At 47.6% G+C, this 21,858-nt stretch overlaps 1 protein-coding gene across 2 annotated transcripts in view; it reads right to left on the bottom strand.

Annotated features, from left to right (window-relative positions):
• The window catches only part of FRMPD2 (FERM and PDZ domain containing 2), an 83,662-nt gene that overhangs the window by 10,656 nt on the left and 51,148 nt on the right, over positions 1–21,858 (bottom strand). Inside the window, exons 17-28 of one of the 2 annotated variants that reach the window (XM_067710264.1) lie at positions 21,199–21,299; positions 19,192–19,284; positions 18,424–18,531; positions 18,215–18,331; positions 14,935–15,140; positions 11,956–12,060; positions 10,862–10,955; positions 9,923–10,008; positions 7,938–8,085; positions 6,008–6,222; positions 3,686–3,784; positions 155–498 (exon numbers count right to left, since the gene is read on the bottom strand). In XM_067710264.1, coding sequence (XP_067566365.1) covers positions 155–498; positions 3,686–3,784; positions 6,008–6,222; positions 7,938–8,085; positions 9,923–10,008; positions 10,862–10,955; positions 11,956–12,060; positions 14,935–15,140; positions 18,215–18,331; positions 18,424–18,531; positions 19,192–19,284; positions 21,199–21,299 — 1,716 coding nt within the window. Of the gene's footprint in view, positions 1–154; positions 499–3,685; positions 3,785–6,007; positions 6,223–7,937; positions 8,086–9,922; positions 10,031–10,861; positions 10,956–11,955; positions 12,061–14,934; positions 15,141–18,214; positions 18,332–18,423; positions 18,532–19,191; positions 19,285–21,198; positions 21,300–21,858 lie in introns of those variants that run through there. The other variant, XM_067710265.1, reaches the window with a different exon arrangement.

The following is a 21,858-nucleotide window of genomic DNA, read 5'->3' as shown; positions in this document are numbered from 1 at the left end:
GATCGCATGCTTCTCTTGTTTCTTCCTCCCCTACAATGCCCAGAACAGTCCTGGCCCAGCAAGCATCTGAGCATAGTTAATAATTGCTTGATTGTAATTTCTAGCAATGACATGCACACAATTTATAGTATGTCTGCAAAGGGGTGATCCTTACCTTTCAAGTCTCCTGATATCACAAACTGAATAGCAGTTTTGCTTCATATCGTTTTCCAAAGAGGTAGCCAATGTTGATGCATCCATTTCTTGGTGAAGTCTGAATAAATGAGGGTAGGAATCCCGAGGACGAGTCAAGGAAGTGGCCCAGGGTCTCTCTGTGTTTTGGTCCCATTGTGCCTCTCCGGTGGCCTGTTGGAAAGACTCTGGCCTGAGACCCAGGCCTTCCCCTGCATCTGCGGAGGCACTGTCCCTCTGGCTGTCCTCTTGATCTAGGCTGGGGCTCTGCTCTGAGTCAGTGCCTGTTGCCCTGGTGAATTCTTTGTCTGCTGAGAGCACAGGTGTCTATTGAAAGAAATGCTAAGGATTACTGGATCCACGGTGCGCACTGAGCAAAATCTAAATATTGCTTTGGTACCGAAGTCGGTACCAATCCACCCCTTTTCTCTGTTCTTCAAATGAGCGTCTGTACTCACTATTTCTGTATCCCCTCCTTCTCGTTTGTACCCACTCCAACCAGGCTTCTGTCTCCATCATTCCACTGAAGGAGATCTGATTAGGATCTCTAGCGACCTACATCTTTCTAAAGCCAAAGGATAATTCTCTGTCCTCATCTCACTCTAACTCTCAGCAACATTCAGCATAACTGGTCCCTCCTCCTTCTTGAGAATGTCCCTTACGAATTTACTCAACTTAAACGTTGAGTTTACCCTGAACTCTGCCCTTACCTGGACCACTTCCCAGGCCCCTTCTCAGTCTCATGTGCTGTCTCATTTCTTTGGACCAGACCGCTCAGTGTTGGGGTGTCACATGGCTCACTTCTCAGCCCTCTTCTTGACTTTTTCTATACTCCTTCCCGCGGTGATCTCATGCAATTTATGGCTTTCAGTGGCATTATTTGCTGACAATTCCAAGTTCGCTTTTTCCAGCCCTGACCTCACACCAGTTCTCCACAAACAACTACCTAACAGACATCTCCATCGAATGCTCCACAAACATTTAAGTTTACACGCTATCAAGGGCTACTTCCGCCCACCCATATCTAATCCAAAAGTCATCCCACGGGCTCTACCTCCCAGTCACCTCCCAAATCTGACCACTTACCACCTATTTGGCTACAACCTGAGTCTAAGCCACAGTATCTCACCTGAATCGCTGCCACCTTACCTGCTCCACTCCATCTCCACCAGCAACCTAAGTGACCTCTATAAAGTACAGACCACATGAGGCCACATTCCTGCTTCACCCTTCACCCTCCCACCCCTCCCAGCCCAGTGGCTTCCTGTGGCAGCCAGGATGGAATCGGCACATTACCAAGACCTACAGGGTCACACATGGTGCAGTCCCTGACTCCCTCTACAACTCCTCCCATTCCACACTCCCCTTCATTAGCTACCGTCCAGGCACAACCATTATCTTTGTGTCCTTCAGACCTCCAGGTCATTCCTGTCTCAGAGCCTTTGCATAAGCTATTCCTTCTGCCTGGAATGACCTTATTCCAGATGTTCGTACAGCCGCCTCCTTCTCATAACTACTTTATTCTAGTTCTGAACTAAATACTCTCTTCCTTGGTCTTCAGTCTGACCTCTGGAGCCACGTGAATGAATGAAAATTCTTCTTGCACTTGGTCCTCAGGTATGAGGAGAGAGGAAGCATGCCCACCATTCCTCACCCCAAGCCCTTCCCACTAGATGTATCTGGGCTCTCCTTGGGGGACCTCTTCTCCAGGACAGAAGGACAACTCTTTCCCTGGCATTACCAGATATCTCACAAAAACACTGGGTACCAGCCCCTTGGCCTGATCTTTGTGCGTATGAAGCTTGACCCTCCCCTGCCCTGTTCATTTGCTTAACACAATTGCTGACATCTACTTTCTTTTCCAAACTGGCAACTGGAAACGTTCAGATTTCCTTCCCATAGCTCTTTGCTCACCAAAGTTGGTATCAAATGACCTCTTGGAGTCCAAGCATCAAAAGGATCTGGGTCACCAAGTCCCTGTGCTGTGTCTAGTGACTGTCACCCTCAGTGATGATAAGTGATTGATTTTATCCACATCTTATCCACGTCTCAGATGGGGAATCATGAGACCTAGAGAAGTCAGGCAAGTGCCCAAGGTCCTTGCAGCAAACAGAGCAGGTGCAGGTGATTCCAGGGTGCTCACACCGATCCCCCTCCACAACTGAGGCCATCAGCCCCCAGCTGCCAGAACTGCTGGCTGCTGGCAGCTTACAGCTATCCCCTCCACAGGAATTGTGCTCAGCTCAAGGGAACTGCCTCGGCCAAAGTTAGGCCCCCTCCCTTGGGGCAGCTCTTACTCCAGCGCCGGTTGATGCAGAGAGCAAAGGTACTGGCTCTTTTGTCCCAATTCGGGACAGCTCTGTGGGGCCAGCCCAGCTTCAGCGCTCCCTGTGAGGTCAGCCGAGGCCCCTGTTGCAGCTGCAACACATTTACTTCCCTTCTGCCCAGCTGTGCTTCTCGCACCCTCACAGGGGTGTTCCCAAGAGCCGGCCCCATAAACTTCCTGCACTCCAATCTCTACCGCAGCGTCTGTGCCCAAGGACTCAACAGGTGGTATTGTGATGGTGAACGTTATGTGTCAGCTTGGCTAGGCCACAGTACCCAGATATTTGGCCAAACACGAGTTTAGATGTTTCTGTAAAGGTATTTTTTAGATGAGAGTACCAGGTAAATCAGTAGACTTTGAGTGAAGCAAATCACCTTCTATAATGTTGGCGAGCTTCGTTCAATCAGTTGAAGGCCTTAAGAGAAAAAAGACTGAGCTCCCCAAGAAAGAATGAATCCTGCCTTAGGACTCACCCTGCAACATCAGCTCCCCACTGGGTTTCCAGCCAGCCAGCCTGCTCTGCAGCATTTAGACTGGCCGGGCACCATGATCACGTGAGCCAATTCCTTAAAATCTCTCTCTGTCTCTGTCTCTACACACACACACACACACACACACACACACACACACACACATATCCTATTGGTTCTATTTCTCTGGAGGACCTAATACAGGCATCATGTAAGAATTCTGAACTGTCCTGATTCCAATGCTTCCCTTCTTTGCACTAGACCATACATGCCTAATTCATATTTTAGAAGGGTGGACATATACCCTTCTTTTTTTTTCTCTCCATTTCATTCCTCCGAATGGAAATTCTTACCTTCCCTTCATTTGGTTTTCCATCTACTCCCGTTGCTCCTGGTTTCCCCTGTCTGGTGCTTAGACTGCCAGAGAACCTAGTTCTAGAAGTTTCACAGCCAAGATCTAAACGTGTAACCATCTACAGGAAGAGCCAAATATTGGGAGAGGCAGAAGCAGGGAGAGGAAGGGGAAGGCAGAGGTAGGACCTCATGAACCTGTCACAGACTAATTGAGGTTTGGGGGCCAGCTACTCTCCTGCCCCAATGAAAGTAGAGGGCATTGAAAACTACCAAAGCAAGGCTGGGCTTCTGAGGACCCACCAGACAAGAAAAGGAGTGCCTGAACCCGAGGCATGTGGAGAGAACAGAGGGCACTGCCCCTTACCTGCCAGCCCTGATCCATCTCAGGCAGCACACCTGGCAGGGGTCGGCAAAGCAGGAGTGTGACTTCCTGCGAGGCTCCTCGCAGTAAATGCAGCACCTCCTATCAGAAACCAAACCCCACGGTTAGTTGCAGGGCTGTGCAGTGTCCTCCTCTGTGCTCTCCACTATCTCCCGGGCCCCTCCCCCCACCTTGATCTGTTTCTCGGCTCCAGAGAACTTTGGAGGACACCGCTGACTTCCCAAAGTGCATGGATCCAAGGCCAGTGGCCTGTGGTTCCCACAGAGATGATGCGCCAATACTGAGCTGGAAGTGGCCAAGGTCTGCCTGGGGCCTTTTGATGGCAGCATCTGCCAATACTGACGCCTCTTCTTCAGCGAGAGAGTGAATCAAGCAAATGACTGTTACCATCTCAACCTCCTTTCCCTGTCTACCCACCCCCACCTCAGGGGCCACCGGTCACGTAGATGCCACCACCCCAATCTCTAAAGCCTGACCCTCAGCCCTGAGCTTCTGCCCAGGGTCAGCTCGGGCCCTCGGAACCTCTCACCTGTGAAACTGCAGTGACTTCCTCTCTGCTCCTGGCCTCCTGCACTGTCACCCACGCCCCTTCCTCCACATCACCAACACGCAGTTGTTCCCAAATACAGATATAACCAGGTTCTTCTCCTGCTGAACCCTCTCTCTGGCTCACCTCGCTCAACATAAGCACAGCACCCAGAACCTGTTCTTACCTGCCACTGCCTCTCGCCCTGCTCTCTCTCCCATCTGCTCCTCCCTGCACCCACTTCCTAAGCTCCCACCATGCTGGACCTCTTGCTCCAAGCCACCCTCTCAAAGCCCAGGGCATGAGGTTGCCTGAATAGCTCTTATTACCTATATAGACCATGATGTCTCAACCTCTCAGCACTATTGGCATTTTAGGCTGGATAACTCTGTTGTCAGAGCTGTCCTGTGCATCGCAGGACGTTGAGCAACATCTCTGGTCTCTACCCACTAGATGCCAGTAGCGTCCATTAGTTGTGAAAACCGTAAATGTCTAAGGTCTTCACCAAATGTCCCCAGAGGCAAATTCACCCCTACCTGGAACCACTGATCTGGACTGATCTGGATACTACTCAGTACCCCCAGCTGCAATGGACTGCCATAGAATGGGCTCCTTCCCCCTTCCCTGGTGCAAGCACTGGAGCAGGGCCTTTTATCTCTCATGGCACTTATTTCCCGCAGTGGGAATTGTTCTCTTGTCTGTCCCACTACCCCCGTGAGCTCTGAGACCAGACCGTATGAACTGTCCGCCTCTCTGTCTTCAGTCCCTCACACAGTTGCTGGCCCAGCAGCGGTTCTCAGAGGATGATCCTGGATCAGATGAAGGATGCAGGATGGATGAAGGTATCCCCACCCTAACGCTGCTCTGAGGATTCCCCACCCCTCCCCATCCCACCTAGAGCCACTCTCCACCTTCGTCTGCCTTGCTCTGTGCCCTGGAGGTAGACCTGCGTGGGCTGCAGAGAGGCTTCCTGCTGGGCTCAGCCAATGCGAGGGTGAACAGGGATCAGAGCCGAGGGGGAGAGGGAGGTCCAGGTTTGCTTTCCTGCATTCCTCCCTGCGGGGTTGTCACAGGATGACTATATCCCTGCTCCACCTAGCTCACTCAGCTTCTAGGATTTGGTAACTGCTCCTACCCATCTCCCTTTGCACTTCGGGGGTAGGGAAGGTGAATGACTGCACCCACTGTTCCCAGCCCCAGGGCTCTATACTCTCCCTTGAGTTTCCCAACAATCTCCGCACCTTTATTAAACTTTCTCAGATGGCCCAATTTCTGCCAGGACCCTGACCGATATGTACAATATTTCACTGAGATTTTGTGCTATAAGATTAAGAAATGCCCACTTTTTACTTTCTTTTTTATTACATTTTTGATCATACACACGACAACCAATGCAACACTACACGTCAAAGCCGTAAATTTAGTAGAGAAATGGGAAGGAGGGCAGAAAGGGACCCAAGGTAGCCCACTGAGCCCTCACGCCCACCTCTGGGAGTGTGTGTTAGGAGACCTTTAGCCAGCACAGGAGCCAGGGTTTTATCTTCAGTTTCATTACGAACCTACTGAGAAGCAAGGCTTACTCAAGGTCAGATAGTTAAGAATTGAGATGGAAATTTTAATATGAGGATGTTCTGCCAATTTCTCTCTTTATGTGATCCAAATCCAGGTTCCACGTGTGATTTCCGGGAGCCCAGAGTATTCCCCATGGTGGGGGGCCCTGAAAGGAGCGTGGCTGACCTCAGCCTGCACACAGGACTGCATCCCTCATGGCCTCCCACCTGGAAGTCGAGGCCTTCTGTGGGCCTTCCGTTCACAGCCAGGATAATGTCACCAGCTGCGATGGCCCCATTCTCCTCTGCCGGCTGCCCCGGGAAGAGCCGCTTAATCCTCACAAGATCGTTCTTGAGATGGCCGCAGCGTTCACTCTCCATCTGCACGAAACTGAATCCCAAACCACTGGCGTTCTTTCTTAGCTTGACTTCAAACCTGGGACCTGTATCGTGGGATGTGAATGAGATCCACCCTTCAGTAGATTACAAATGAAATTGGCCAGCCTCAAAATGCCAGTTGTCAAGTAAATGAATTATTCCTGTTTTACATTAAACGATTTCATTTTGCTCATTTTTATGACAGAGTCCATTATACCTGTTATAGGTCAGTGTCATCCAAAGGAAATATGTGAACTGCACATGCAAACCACATACATAATGTCAAAGTTTTCAAACAGCTACTTTTTAAAAAATAAGAGGAAAAGGGTAAAATAAACATAATCATATTTCATTTAACCCAACATACCTAAAATATTACCATTTCAACATGCAACAACACGAAAATATTATTAATGAGGTACTTTACGTTCTTATGAAATAAGTCTTTAAGACTCAAGTATATATTTTATCAGTTTGGAGTGGTCACACTTCAAGTCCTCAATAGCCACATGGGCAAGTGGCTACCATATTGGACAGAGCAATTATAGACAATCAACAAAGTTTATATGTAAAGATATAACTTAGAGACGTACACAATAGGCCCAAATCATTTAGTAAAACTTAAATCACATATATTCCTATTACCCTTTTAGAACCACAGTCATTTTTTAGTATATTTGAAAAAATTTTTTTGCATAATTAGACCATGGAGATAATCATGGCCAACTCTATGAAAATGTTTTAGCTGCCATTTTGTTCAGCCCTGTGTAGTGACCGTAAGACAAAACAGCTGCTTCTGGGCACCCAAGATGGACACAGCCCAAAGAACTTACATAGTCTGGCAGCCAGAGGCCTCTGGGCCTCCCCTACTCTGCTTTCACCACCTCAGTTGGCAATCAATCAATAGAGGGACTGATTTATAAACTATGATTTGGGGCAAGAATGAAAGTGTCTGAAGCAGTTAGGTTCAGGTATGTCGTATGACCAGTTTCACCATCACCATCGTCTGACCCCTTTAGCTCATTCTGTATTCAATTTCTCAAAGGCCCTCACTGGAGTGAGCCGAGGAGCAATGAAAGAAGAAAGAGACTTATTTTATGCACATGCTTTTCCCCCTCCACCCAACCCCATTGCTCACTATGGTTACCTTGCATTCAACCTGATTTAACGCCTTCAGGAAAGTCTCTATAAAGGGGTTGACAAGCAGCTAAGCTGCAAATCACGACGTACTAAGGAAATACATGTTTTCCTAGCAGGAAACAAAATCCCAGGGAAGTGCAGAGAGGCAACCCATCAGATGATGTGTAATAGTGCCCCTGTAAACTGATCATGGGTTTGCTTTTTGATGTTAGTAACTAGGCTAGGTTTCTGAGTGCCTTCCTCTCCCCACCCACCTCATCTTTACTCAGATTTTTGTTACAAGTGTCTCGGCTGAAACGTGGACCCTTTGTCAGCAAAGGCATGATCCTTTCATTCCAATTTCAACCCCAAATACTTATTTAGACACAAACATTCCAGCACCTGATCAGAAATCCTCAGAAGGCTTGGGGGCAGAATTATGCCTGGTCATCATTTTGGGGATAATGCATTTTTTTTTATAGGAACATGTTCCATTAGATTGGCTTCCATTGCATCTGAAAGCGGCCGCATGTTGACCACCGCTGCTCACTATCTTTTGAGAACCCAGAGGGAGCCTTCCTTCTTTCCCTTTGCAGTTGACAATTCAAAAGCAGCACAGGATGACATGACAATAGTAACACTCAATCCTCTCTCCTCTCACCATATGTCGCTGAGACACTGCTCGCAGGCCTTCCAGGCAAGACTGTTGCCAAGGAAACAGCCGTGCATTCATCTCCCATCCTGTCATTAGCAGAAGGACACTGCTGTGCAGTCCTGGGGCCTCTTCTCTCTAAGACCAGTCTTGCAACCTAGAAGGATGGGCGGACGAACTCAATTTACACCTCATATGGCAACCAGGAGTCTCTCCCTCCACTCGGCAAATGCTTCGTAATTTTCTGATACAACCAGTAGCTGCTTCATTTGAATCTCAAATCAGAATCTCCAATCTAGCTTATCTGTTAGGATCCAGAGCCATATTTCCAACTGTCTGTTGGACAAATGCTCCTGGAAGTAACACATGTACTTCCATCTCAGTGTATTCAAGGCCAAATTCATCTTCTTCCTCTCACTCACCCTCACTTCCCCCTCCTCATTTTGCCTAAAACATTCCTCCTCTTGCCTTTGCTCTCTCAGAACACTGACCTATCCCTCAACTAACCTCCCAGGGGCCACACTTGCAGTGGACCAGCTTTCCCCCTTCTGCCTTCCAAATACCCAACTGGCTTCCAAGGCTTGCATGTTCTCCATCAGAAACATCTCCCTCAGTGCTCCCCTCTCCTCCATTCCCTCTCCTGCTGCCAATGGCCAGCTGGACTGGGGCAAGCGCCCTCTAACTTGACTTCCTGGACCCTATCTCCTCCTCCTTCAGTCCACTCCCCTCAAGGTTACCTGTGGATTGAAATAAGACACAAGCTGAACATGCAACACTCTTGATTAAAAATCTCCAGTGTTTTCCATCACCTAAAATCCAAACCCCCAGCACAGTATCCCAGGCCTATGTCAATCTGGCCTCCCCCTTTCTTTCTGGTTCAATTTCCCTTTCCTCTTCCCCACACACTGTATACTCCCATTACCCAGAGCATGACCCAGTAGCTAGACATCGCCTGGAAGTTTGGAGAAATTCTGAGCTTCCACTTGGGGGACTTGACCCTGCCAACATCCTCCTGCAGCAATGGTCATTCAGCACCATTGCTGTGACCCCAGAGTGACAGTTCCTACCTGTCATCACCGCCAGTATGCTGGCCAAATACATTCTCTAAGCATGTCCGTCAGCAAAGTTCTGAAGAATAGAGAATACTACTAAATTATGACTTTGTTCTCAAGATATGTCAACCAAGGTCGCCAAGACAAGTAAATCTCACCACAAAATAGAAGAATGGTTTGGGAAAGGAAGCAAAAGGGGGCCCTTCCACCCCTCTGTTTGCCAGAGGGGTCCCTAGGAGCCCTTTGCATCTCTGATGGTTGCCCAGTTGGCAAGAGGGAGACCCCAGCTCTGTGGCTCAGGCCATCATCGCAAGTAAAAGTTCCCACCCTCAGGCGGAGGATGGGACAGAGGGTAGTGACATCCAGATGCTGCCTGGGCACTGCACAGAATGAGGACCGAAGGGTACATGCTCTTGGCATCTTGAATTTCTACCTCTTTGTAATAAAAGGACCCCTAGGACAGTGTAGACTGTAATTACACAGGTTGACGGGAACGGCATGAACTTGGGCGGGGGTGGGTGTCAGCACGTGCCAAGGCGGGAGCTGAGAGGATCTGAGCGCGGACGGAGGCATTGGTCAGTTACAGCTGGAGCAGAGGGCGTGAGGGGGCGGCCAGGCAGGAGAAGTCACTTCACTCAGTCAGCTGAGTACAGCTGTGTGATTCCAGAATCTAGGCAAGAGACAGTAAGCTTTTCAAGGCTCCTTAGAGGAGGTGAGCTTCTCTGCCTGGGAACATCTGCCTGCTTCCTCCTGACTTTCACACCTCCAAAGAAAAGCGCTGGTAAAAGGAAGATGTGAAAGGGAAAAAACAGACACAACAGAAAGTCTCGTTGGTTTCCTGCCTACCCCCTCCCACCCAGAGGCAACCACAGCTTCTGATGCTGTCGAGGAAAACTCTGGGGGGAAGGAAAGCTCCCCAGTAACCAGTAACGGTGCACTCACCTGCCCAGAGCCCTTGAGGCACTGCACGGCCTGCTTGTGGGTGAGGCCACACAGACTCACTCCATCCACCTGCAAGAGCCGGTCACCTGGGAGGGGGACAGATGTCATGTCCCCGAGCTCCTGGGGCTGCAGGAAGGACTCTTCTGCGAGGCCCCTGCCCAGCACCCCTCCACACAGCCTCAAGGAGGGGTAGGGAGCTGAGCTGGGGGGAGCCCCGCCCGGGCCCTGCCAGCCTCCCCTGTGAGCACCTGCACAGATCAGCGGTCTAGAAACCTCTATCCTTGGCTCACAGAGCAGTTAAGCCAGCTAACAAGTACAACCTTATCCTTTCTCCCGATTTCCTGGGAAACCATTTTTGAAAGTTTTTTCAAGTCTCTTAGGGGTGATATTTATATCTCCAAGATGTTTTTTATTTCAAAAAACCTCAGGGAGACATGGTTGATGCCAGGGACCCTGGAATTCTAGGGAAAATGGAGATAGGTAAGATCGTAGGTGCCCTTTTTAGCTCAATTATAGCCATTTTGGAGAACAGTAAAAATCCACCCCCCCTTCCTTCAGAGCAGTGGATGTGAGGAAGGGCAGAAAGGAGGCTTCCTGGTGTCCTCCCCGGATACTTAAGTGGAGGTCACCAGTACCTGCTCTGTCCTCCATGGGGAGCATGGCTTCTCCCATGAAAGCCAAACAGCAACAAGTTTATTTAAAATTTCATATTTTTAAATCACCTTATGTTTCCCAAGCATTTGGGCCCCATGTTAACATATCAGGTAGGTGGGTCAGGTTAAATCATCTCCTTTTCCAGGTAAGGAAACCATGACCTGGAGAGGCAATCATTTGCACAAGGCATCAGAGTGAGAGTGGGGCAAGGCTTGACGGCTGCACCCCCCAGGCCGGGGCTCATCACACCGCAGAACGCAGAGCCCAGCGTGACTCCATCCTCACCCTGCAGGATCCGCCCTTCCTTGGCTGCTGGCCCTCCGGGAATGATGGATTTCACGTAGATACCTCCACAGAGCACACTTGTGTTAATGCCACCCTGGAAAACACAATGAAAAACTCACCACCCATCTGCCCCCTCCTGAAGGGGCCTCCCCCACCTCCCTGACTCAGAGAGCTCCCATCTGCCTTCCACTCTATCCCATCACCTCATCTCCATGTGACACCATCTTATATATTCACTTGTTTGTTTAGGCTTTATTATCCACTGAGCAGAAGGTTAGATGCTCATAAGAAGTATAACGATATGAGCCGTGTGAGGGAGCGGTGTCATATCCAGCCCAGCACTGGCCAATGGCAGGTGCTCAGAAATGAGTCACGTCAATGTACCACATTGTCTCTTCATAAGCAGTGACCAGCAAAAGTGGATACAGTGATAGGCCCAAAGGCTGGTGCCTGGCATATTCTGTATCCTTGTGTGTTGGTTTGTGGATACAAAAGCAGAATTCAACCACATAGTATTTTGCAACTTTTTTTTTTAACTTAACAATAGATTATGAACATCCTTACAGGTCACTAAAGATCCAACTTTATCTTTTTCTTCTAATTTTTCCACGTATGTATACACACATACATAAAAATTTTTACATCAGTGGGATTATATAATATCATTCTTGTACAATTTTTATCCTCCCCCCTCCCGGGTCTGCCAGATGGAGCTCAGAAACCAAATGCAAAGTGTCTGTCCTGAATGGAGGTCTTACCAACCTGACGACCAGGGACCACCCCATTCACCTTTGGCTTGTGTCCCTGAAGCTCCACAATGCTACCCTCTCCTTATTGTCCAGCATAACCATAATTCCACCCACACTGCTTGGAGTGTCTGCTCTTCCCAAGTTTGCCATTGGTCTCCCAGTTTCACTTTGAACTCCCATCCCTCACTGAGGCCCCCACTGACTTTCTTGGTTCATCACTCTGACGTGTTGCTTGTACCCAGTGATCACTGGGTACAGAGGTTGGCACATGAGTGCAATGCCCACCAAGACTCCAGATGAACATCTTTCAACTGTTTACTTTCTAAGCTCTCCTAGAATTCTTACAGTCACGCTGAATCCAAGTGTCCCATCTTCTTTAACCAGCTCCACGAAGTAGATTTCACTGGCATTGTTTTCTGAAGGTGATAGAGGACACGAAGAACCAGTACCCTGCCACGAATGAACAAACAAAAAGAAAGAAGAAGTGAAGGCACTGGCCCTGCCTAAGCAGATGACACCTCTTAGCTCTCACCTGCTCTCAGGAGCCAGCAGCATTGCACATCAAAAAAAAAACCCATAAGTTTCAGGGCTGGGCCAACAGGGGATTCACTCTCCGCTTAATCAGTTCCTCCCTGTATGACTTTGCACCTGTCTCTTGGTCTCTCCAGACTTTTTCCCCAATCCACGGAACTGCAACGAGAGATCACCTTCTAACAATGAGTATGAATGATGCCCAGCACATAACAGGGTCTCAGTAGATTCCGCCTGTTTCTACTCATGATGCAAATATCCTTATGAGAACTGAAGTCATCTAGACACTCCCTGGTAGCTTCACACATGACACCAGTCAAGTGAAGGCATGCTGGATACCAGATACACAGCAGCTTCTGGAGCAGAAGAAAACCTCAGGAGGACCTTCAATCATCTCTAGCAAGAGTAGCTATACTGGGTCTCTACTTTACAGTGTTGAATGCTTGAGAGAAGAACAGAAAAGAGTATTTTCTACCTCATGCCAGGCATTTTGCTTGGTGCTGTGACATGCATGTCATGTTGATTCATCCGTCCAGTCATGCTACGAGATTAATTGAGCACCAAGAGAAGGTGTACATCCCCATCCTGGGTGATGGAGGAGAGCTGACACAAGGCCTGCTTTCAAAGGTGTGGGCAAGCAGTTAAAGAAACCGATGAGGAGAGCTGAGCACCCCGGGGCTAGAAACAGCAGATGCTCTTAACTTCCCTGAGCCTGAGGAGCGAGAGGGGGGATGGCTGATGGAACTGAGCGAGTGGTAAAGAGCTCGAGGGCAAAGAGCTCCTAACAGGAGCTGTGTTCTTCAGCAGAGGGTCACAGCCAACCTGAGCACAGGCAGGGTGACAAGCCAGTACTCACTCATCCCCCAGCTGCAGGCTCCCACTAGACTGTGAAATAAGAGAAAACCTATATAGTGGTCTCTGCCCCCCACTCCTGGCACAGAGCTCCTTCAACCCTTGTACTTTCCTAAGTGATGTATGTGGAATCTAAAAAAACAAACTCAGAAGCAGAGTAGTGGATTGGTAGTTGCCAGGGTGAGGGTGAGGGGTGGGCAGTAGAGAGTATGGGTGAAAGTGTCAGAGGGTACAAATTTCCAGTTATAAGGTAAATAATTTCTGGGTATGTAACGTACTGCATGGTTACTATAGTAGTTAGAAATACTGTATTGTATATTTGCAAGTTGCTAAGAGAGTATATCCAAAACGCTCTCCACACACACGCGCGCACACACACACACACACACACACACAATTTTAACTCTGTGAGGGGATGGACCTGCTAACTAGCCTTGTTGTGGTAATCATTTGGCTATATATGTGTGTGTGTATCTATACATATGTACATATGTATAGACACACACATATATGTTAATTATATCACAATAAGTGATAAAAAATAAAATACAGGGATGTCTAAATTAAAAAAAAAAATTCCTAAGTGATAGGAGACTAGGAGCATCTTTTGTTCTAATATTTGGTCTTTGACCTCAGTTCCTGACACAGAGCTCTCAAATCCCTTGAAATTTTCTGGGTTATGAGAATGCCTTTTGTTCTAAAGAGGGAACTCTGGTTCCTGCGTAGCTTCAGGATGGGGGCTGGTCACCAGAAAACCAAGCCATGATTAGAAGCTTGAAACTTTCCGCTCCACTCAACCCCCCATCCTCTGGGAAGGCAAGAGGGGCTAGAGACTGAGCTACTGATGCACCATGCCTGCGTGCTGAAGCCTCCATAAAAATTTCAAAAGTATGGGATTCGTAGTTTCCAGGTTCATAAACACATCTATGCAGAGAGTACGGCACACCCTAACTCCACAGGGGCAGATGACGCTGCTCTCAGGACCCTTCTAGACCTCACCCTATGCATCTCTTCATCTGTCTCCTCCCTTGTACCTTTAAAACATCCTTTATAGTAAATCAGCGATAGCAAGGAACCTGTTTTCCTGGATCCTGTGAGCTGCTCTAGGAAATTAACAAACCCAAGGAGGGGGTCATTGGGACCTCCAATTTGCAGCCAAGTCAGACAGAAGTGTGGGTAACCTGGGGACCGACAGCTTCATTGTCATCTGGAGTGGAGGCTGTCTTGAGGGATGGGTCCTTCACCTGTGGGACCTGGTGCTAATTCCAGTCTGTTAGTGTCGGAATTGCTTGATGTGGAAAACCCACCCAACTGGTGTCAGAGTGTTGCGAGTGGGGTAGTAGTGTGAGATAAAGGAAAACAACTCTCTTTTCCTAGACACAGGGCTTCTGGGCAGAGCCAACCAGAAGACAGGGGGCTGACACAGTCTGTGAGTGTCAGCTCCACGGGGCCCAGAGAAAAACGGACAGAGGTCTGGAGGGGCAAAAGGAGACCTTTCCATCCAGTGTCTAAGGAAACACAGCTGGAGTCTGGCGGCCCTGGGACTAAAGCAGACAGTTCTCTGCATGCCAAAGCTGGCCTTTGTCTTCTTCCTCCTTGGTGTGTTGTCAAGAGCGAAGGCAATGAGTTGCAGCTTGAGGACTAACTAGAGACCAAGAATACAAGATGTCTGATTGTCCATGCGTTGCCCTCTGCAGAAGCCAGTTCACAGTTAAAATTAGTGACCGAGGACACTGAAACCTCAAACACTGAGCCCTGGCACTGCACTAGAAGCTTTGCCTTTTCCCCTTTATATTCTTCTCAACAACCATGCACTGTAAGTATTTATTTCCTGACATGGCAAATAGAGAACAAAGGGGGACTTTGGAGCCAAGGCTGTTGGGCTCCACAGCCTGTTCTCTTTCCTCCAGATTCTAGAGAGTGAAGCAAGGGAATGAGTACCTTTAATGGTGGAGCAGACAGCTGAGGTCTCAGCCTGGGCATTAAGCTCTGAGTCCGAGCCATTTCCAGTTCTTCAATATTTCTTTCCTGGTCTTGTGTGTGTGATGAAAAACTTCCCAGGTGCCCGTTGCTCAGGCTCTCTGTAGAGAAGACCCCAGAGTTGGCCGTGCTATTCTTCTCCTCGCTTGAGGTATTTCCACAAACACCTATAAAAACAAGCCAAGAAGAAATCAACAGCTTGGAAAGGCTGGCGTCTCAGTGGCATTTCTATGTGGGGCACAGCATTTTCCTCCAATGACAGAGAGACCTTTTATAGCTGCTGGGAGCCATGTGAGTTTAGCACCCATGAGAGATGATGCTTTTAGAATAGAGGAAGGGACGATTCTGGATGTGTTCTTGAAACTTAAATAGAGCTTGTGTGACCCAATTATGAAAACACAGGAGCAACGGATGGTTATAATGGCAGTTCCCCCTTTTTAAGCTCTTGCCACATATGGGCACCACACACACACACACACACACACACACACACATATATTTATGTGTGTATATATATATATACACATGTACCTATACGTATCTTTCCATGTTTTCAACACACCCACCAGGAAGGTGTGATCCCAGTTCATACACAAGGAAGCAGAGTCAAAAGGATTAAATCTTGCCCAAAACCCCACAACCGTCATGTTGCTCTTAAAGCCAGCCTCTTCCAGAGTCTCTGCTGAGCACACCTGTAATCACCCTGTGATCCAAAGTTCACCGTGTCTGGTTCTTTGGGGGGAACTTGGTACTAACCAGATTGTGGACTCCCTTTGGGTGAAGACTGGGCCACTGATTCCCATTTACCCCATGTCTGACCCTTGAGCTGGCACAGAGCAGAGGAAAGAACATGAGGTCAGGAATCACTAGGTAAAACCCTGGGCAAGGTAATTCACATTTTTGGACCTCAATTTCCTCATATCTAAAATAGAGATCATCTCAACTACCTCATAGGGTTGGTGAGGCTTAGAAATTAAATATAGAGAGATGTTTATACATGTAGAGAGAGAGAGAAAGAGATTACAGCTTAGTACATAGTACTAAGAGCCTCAATACGTGTATTTACCGTGCATATGTTAATATCAGCTATTCAACAAATGTATATGGGAGGAAGGAACACAGATCTTCTTTACATCTGGATATGTAGACACACAAGTAAGTTTACAACTTTTGATACAGACTCATTAGTACTCAGGAAAATGCCCAACTCACACAGTGGATAAACTTAATTTAATGAATCAGATTAGAAGTAGTTCAAGCCTAAAGGTATTCAGTAGAGAGCGGTGGGCCACCGTTCAGTAATGCCTTATTCCTGGCAATTTCTTTGTTTTTAACATCTTTATTGGAGCATAATTGCTTTACAATGGTGTGTTAGTTTCTGCTGTATAACAAAGTGAATCAGCTATACGTATACATATATCCCCATATCTCCTCCCTCTCGCGTCTCCCTCCCACCTTCCCTATCCCACCCCTCTAGGTGGTCACAAAGCACCGAGCTGATCTCCCTGCGCTATGCGGCTGCTTCTCACTAGCTATTCTACTGTCATCGTCCTTCTAGCAATGTTGTAAGCATGTGTTTATTTTCTTCCACACCCTCCACAAGAGACAAGGACAAGACTTATGACTGGATTAAAACGTCAAGCTGTGCAACGTATGTCCTGCCTAACGGAAATACAAGCTAGAACTTCTGCGGGTAATTAAAACTCAATCTGTAGTGGAGGGTGATGTCTGCTCCTGATGGGAAGGTTCTCTGTCTTGTCTTTGATCTCCAGTCTAGAGCACATGCCCCAACAGCAGCCCAACCAGATAGAAACTCACGGCGGTCAAGCCTCTGCCCACAGTGACCAGCCAGAGTCACTGTGGAAGCATCTTCCTCCAACAAAGGTGGCAGCTGTTTCGAGGAACCCCAACTGTGACCAGGCAGAGTTACCAACAGGTGACAGGGGCTCCAGGATGAGAGGACACGTAATTCACAGGCACTGTGGGTACTCCATCATCTGAAACTCTAAAGTGAGGTTGGAGCCTCGCAGACTTTGGGTGCCAGTTTTGGACATCCCCACCCCAGCAGGCCATCCTTGACACTGAATGGACCCCAGCTCAGCTGCATTATGTTTCCTGATTTTAAAAATAGGATGGTTTGATTGCTCCCCTCTGTCCTTTCCTGTGCAAAGTATGGAGGGAGATACAAGGACAGCTAAAACATTGTGGGAAGAACAGTGACAGTGTAGGAAATCCAACAGAGCAGTGAGCTGGGGCAGGTGCTGTGGAAGGGCCGGGCTAGCCCCTGGGTCAGGTCCAAGCACAGGATGAAAGGCGCATGGCTAAGGCCCCAGCTTTGCCAGCCCCCATCCCCCCACAGCTTCTGGACGAAGGGCAGATGCAGCACCTGGAAAGCCACCTGGTGATGGTGTGTACCTGTGCAAGAGTGAGAGAGGGCATGTGGTTTTCAGAGGCCAAGGCCAACGGGGTGACTGCATTTAGGACCCAGAAAATGCTGGCTGGTGTGACATGAAGCATTTCTGTACATGAGAGGAGATTGTACAAAGCTCCTAGAGTGTGGGCCTGGCTTTGTAGGCAGCCTTCTGGAAAATTGCAGGATCACCCAACCAAAAAGCTGTGGTGAGCCCGGGTAACTGGGAGGGAGAGGGATATTAACATCCCCCCATTACCACCCCAAACCTGACCCAGATAAACAGAGTCATCTTATTCTTCAGTACAGGCAATTGTTGGATAGCTATCTAAAGGACGAATAAAATCATCTTTAAAAAAAACAACCTTTACTCTTTTGGTTGATCTCTAACATGCTGAGTCTTAACCAAATTAGAACAGAATGCTTGTTATGCGCTTCAGCTTCAAGAAGAGCCCCCTGTCTCCTTCCCACCGGATTCCACGACTAAGCCCCAAATATGTAGAATTACTGCAGTAGCCACTTTCAATAAGGCCTTGGCTGATCGAAAGAACATCGTTCCTGTCATGCGAGAAGAGTGGCAGAGAAACACACAATAGCTGCATCTAATAAAGAACTAGAGTAGGCTTCTCCCATTCAGCAGGACAAGCAATGGTAGAGCGCATTCTGCCCCTGAAATTGCAGAGTTTATTGATTTGTGCCAAAGCCACTATCACGAGAGAGGTAATACAAGAGACCTACACGGACTTAAAGCCCCAGTACTCTGTGTTTGTAGAAATGTACTCCTGAAAATAAAGGAGGCTCTCCAGCTTCTGAAAGCGGGTTAAGACATACCTTTTGACTGAGAAATGATTAATTCTATGTTGTCAGGAGAATTCTGAATCATTCTAACAGCCATGTCGAATGTGAAGCCCTCCAGACTGATGTGATTCAAGGCTAGTATCTGCCCTCCTGAAAAAATAAGAGATCTCAATAATCCCATCAAGGAAATGAGAAAGAGCAGTTCCTTAAAGCAGCATCTCTGGCAATCAAAAATGACATACCTGGTTTGATCTTTTTAGCTTTTTCAGCTGGTCCCCCAGGTATAATAGAAGATATAAAGATGCCAGGATCAACTTTGCCTACATCCTCTCCCTCATTAATGACAAAACCTATAATCCAATTATATGAAAGAAGATGATACTTAATGATTTTGCAGCTCAGAGAGGTTAGGTTATTTGCTTGAGATCACACAGCTACTAAGTAGCAATGCTGATATTTGCACCTAAGTCCTCTGATTCTCCAACAGCTCTTTCTACTCTGCCATGACAGATGGAGGAAAGTGGATTGTCCCGCATTCATAAGCACAACTACAGCTAGGAACATTATGTATTATTGTTCCAATACATAATCAGATCGGAAAAAAAAGATGATTTTTAATCAAGCAACCCTTCTCTTCTTAAGGGTCTTCCAATGTGGTAAATAGTAAGAGATGAAAAAGATTGACTACTCTTCCCCATCCCTAAGAATCTAAATATACTAGAGAAAGGTTATTACGTGGTATTAGACGGAAAAGCCTTTTTCTATCTTATACTTAGATTTTCAAGATCTGCACCCCAAAACCTGATCAGGCCTAAAAGGAAACTTTGACCCCAACATCCCATTGCTGGTTAGGGACATTTAAAGGGAAGAAAAAGAAGTGATCACTGAAAAAGGCAAATGGGGGAGGACAGGCAGGAAAAGGGAGTAGAAAAGTCTAAAGGGAAGATAGCACACCCCTCCCCTCTGCCCAGAGGGAAAGACTGGGTCCCCCCTGCCAGGAGCCCTCTTACCAAAACCACGGCGTGGATCCCGGCTCAGTGCCACGCGCACAATTTCTCGATCTGGTTCGGCTGTAAAGCTCCTTCTCCTCTTATTTTGTGGCCCTGGAAGTGGAAACAAAGCCCCACCCACATTGTGCTTTTCCCCCAAATTATCAGAGACCTAATACAAAAGGTGTGAACACTATTTCACACACACGCACAAGGCTGGGCATGGATGGCTGAACACATACTTTTTTTTTAAATAAGTTTTTAAAATTTATTTTACTGAAGTACAGTTGATCTACAATGTTGTGTTAATTTCTGCTATACAGCAAAGTGGTTCAGGTATACATATATATACATTCTTTTCATATTCTTTTCCATTATGGTTTATCACAGGATATTGAATATAGTTCCCTGTGCTATACAATAGGACCTTGCTGTTTATCCATCCTATATATAATAGTTTGCATCTGCTAATCCCAAACTCCCAATCCATCCTTCCCCCAGCCCCCTCCCCCTTGGCAACCACAAGTCTGTTCTCTACGTCTGTGAGTCTGTTTCTATTTTGTAGAAAAGTCCATCTGTGAACACATACTTCTGATTAGCCTCACCAGGTCAGTGTTGGCTCATCAAGGGCAGAGGCAAAGGCAGGTGGGCCATGGTGCTTGCTCTGCATGACTTCCTACAGCTATTCATTTTTCTGCATTGGTCTTGGGACAAGACAGAATCTGAGCAGAGGTGACCTTGCTGGCAGTGAAAACTGAAACTAAAGTTGGAGCACAGAGATGAGACGGCAAAGCCTTCCCCTCTTGGACCCCGAACAGTAGGGGGTGATAGGGCTCTGCAGCCCAGCACAGGTTTCCCCCAGCTTGGGTCTTGGAGGGGACCCAAGGCAGAGCCCTGACGGGCAATCCAGTGCTGACCACAGAGCACGTGGAAAAATCCCCAAAGAGTGACCCACCCTCCAGCGTTTTCCACATCGCTCCCTCCCCCAAGGGGCCATGGTGGGACCTGCACACAGTTCACGGTAAAGAGCCACCTGGTGGTATTCCAGATCCAATCCCAGGCTTAATTCTCATCAAATATAAATATCTTCTCTAGCTCAGGAATCTCTTTGCCTTTATGTCCCACTGGGGACCTGCCTGGAGGATATATGACAGAGGGGAATGTCGCCTGCCCTGTATATGTTTTCTGGTGAGTAGTGGGAGATGATATTCTGGGGCCATAGGAAGAGTTGTAAAGAAAATGAAGGATACGTGTTTCCAGCCACGCCCCTCCACAGCAGGTATTCCTCACGCTGGACCCGAGCGCTGGGAATCTTCACCAGTGCTAACACATTTAGAATCTATGTGCTCAGCCCAAGCCAAAGGTGGACATCATGGGCTTTTCCCAGCCATAAGTAGTTTTGTTTTTTTTTAACATCTTTATTGGAGTATAATTGCTTTACAATGGTGTGTTAGTTTCTGCTTTATAACAAAGTGAATCAGCTATACATATACATGTATCCCCATATCTCCTCCCTCTTGTGTCTCCCTCCCACCCTCCCTATCCCACCCCTCTAGGTGATCACAAAGCACCAAGCTGATCTCCCTGTGCTATGCAGCTGCTTCCCACTAGCTATCTATTCTACATTTGGTAGTGTATATATGTTCATGCCACTCTCTCACTTCGTCCCAGCTTACCCTTCCCCTCCCCGTGTCATCAAGTCCATTCTCTACGTCTGCGTCTTTATTCCTGTCCTGCCCCTATGTTCTTCAGGGCCTTTTTTTTTTTTTTAGATTCCATATATATGTGTTAGCATACGGTATTTGTTTTTCTCTTTCTTACTTACTTCACTCTGTATGACAGAATACTCTGGTTTCTCTTCAGATCGAATAAATCTTTCACCTTCTAGGTAAGTAGTTTTGAGATTAATGGAAAAGCAAAAAGACTGTGAACATTACTGGGGAAGCAAAATGAAGTAGTGGCAAAAGATTGAAAGCAAGAGTCACGTGTAAGGTTTCCTTTACCCCAAGCCCACGGCTTGGCCCGTACCTGTGTGTGTGCTCTGAGCAGGCCGTCCAGAGAGAGGGTCACAAGTCGTTGGCTTCTGGGTCAAACAGATGTGCTCCAGCTGCTCGTGGCCAGGGCAGGGCCTGCAGGGAAAGTCAACAAGATGAGGTAAGATGCCCCTAGAAGGCAACTTCCTGCCATTCTGAGTGTGGGTGGTGGCCCCTTGCTCATCAGTCAACAGATCCATAGACAGATCCCATCAAGGGCTGATCTGGTTAACAGAAGTACACTGGAAAGAATGGCTTTGGGGGCTTTCTATCTTAGAGGGGACCCTAGAGTCACCCAGGCCCCCTATGAACCTCCCACTATCTCTCCTTTGAGTTGAATAAGCAGCCCTTCCAAACCTCCATTTCCTTAACCAGAAAATAAGAATATTCCTATTTCCTAGACTTGTGATGGCCCCAAAATGAGGTAGTAAGTATAAAGCACTCATGCTTTTAGTGGGTCCTGATTTTTCTGTTGTTTGCTTTTTCAGCTGGGCCAGCCATGTTCCAACACCTCCACTGTGATGTTCCAGCACCTCCACTGAGGGCTTCACACAGTAACTTACCTGCTTGATCCTTGCAGATACTGGAGTTGGCGACCCCCTAGTAATACTGAGCTGAAAACAAGAATCTTTCATGCCGGCATTCAGTTGGCTTT

The sequence above is a fragment of the Pseudorca crassidens genome, chromosome 16 (assembly GCF_039906515.1).
Source record: "Pseudorca crassidens isolate mPseCra1 chromosome 16, mPseCra1.hap1, whole genome shotgun sequence".
Lineage (NCBI taxonomy): Eukaryota > Metazoa > Chordata > Mammalia > Artiodactyla > Delphinidae > Pseudorca > Pseudorca crassidens.
The sequence above is the reverse complement of the archived record's forward strand: the minus strand, read 5'-3'. Positions and strand labels throughout refer to the sequence as shown.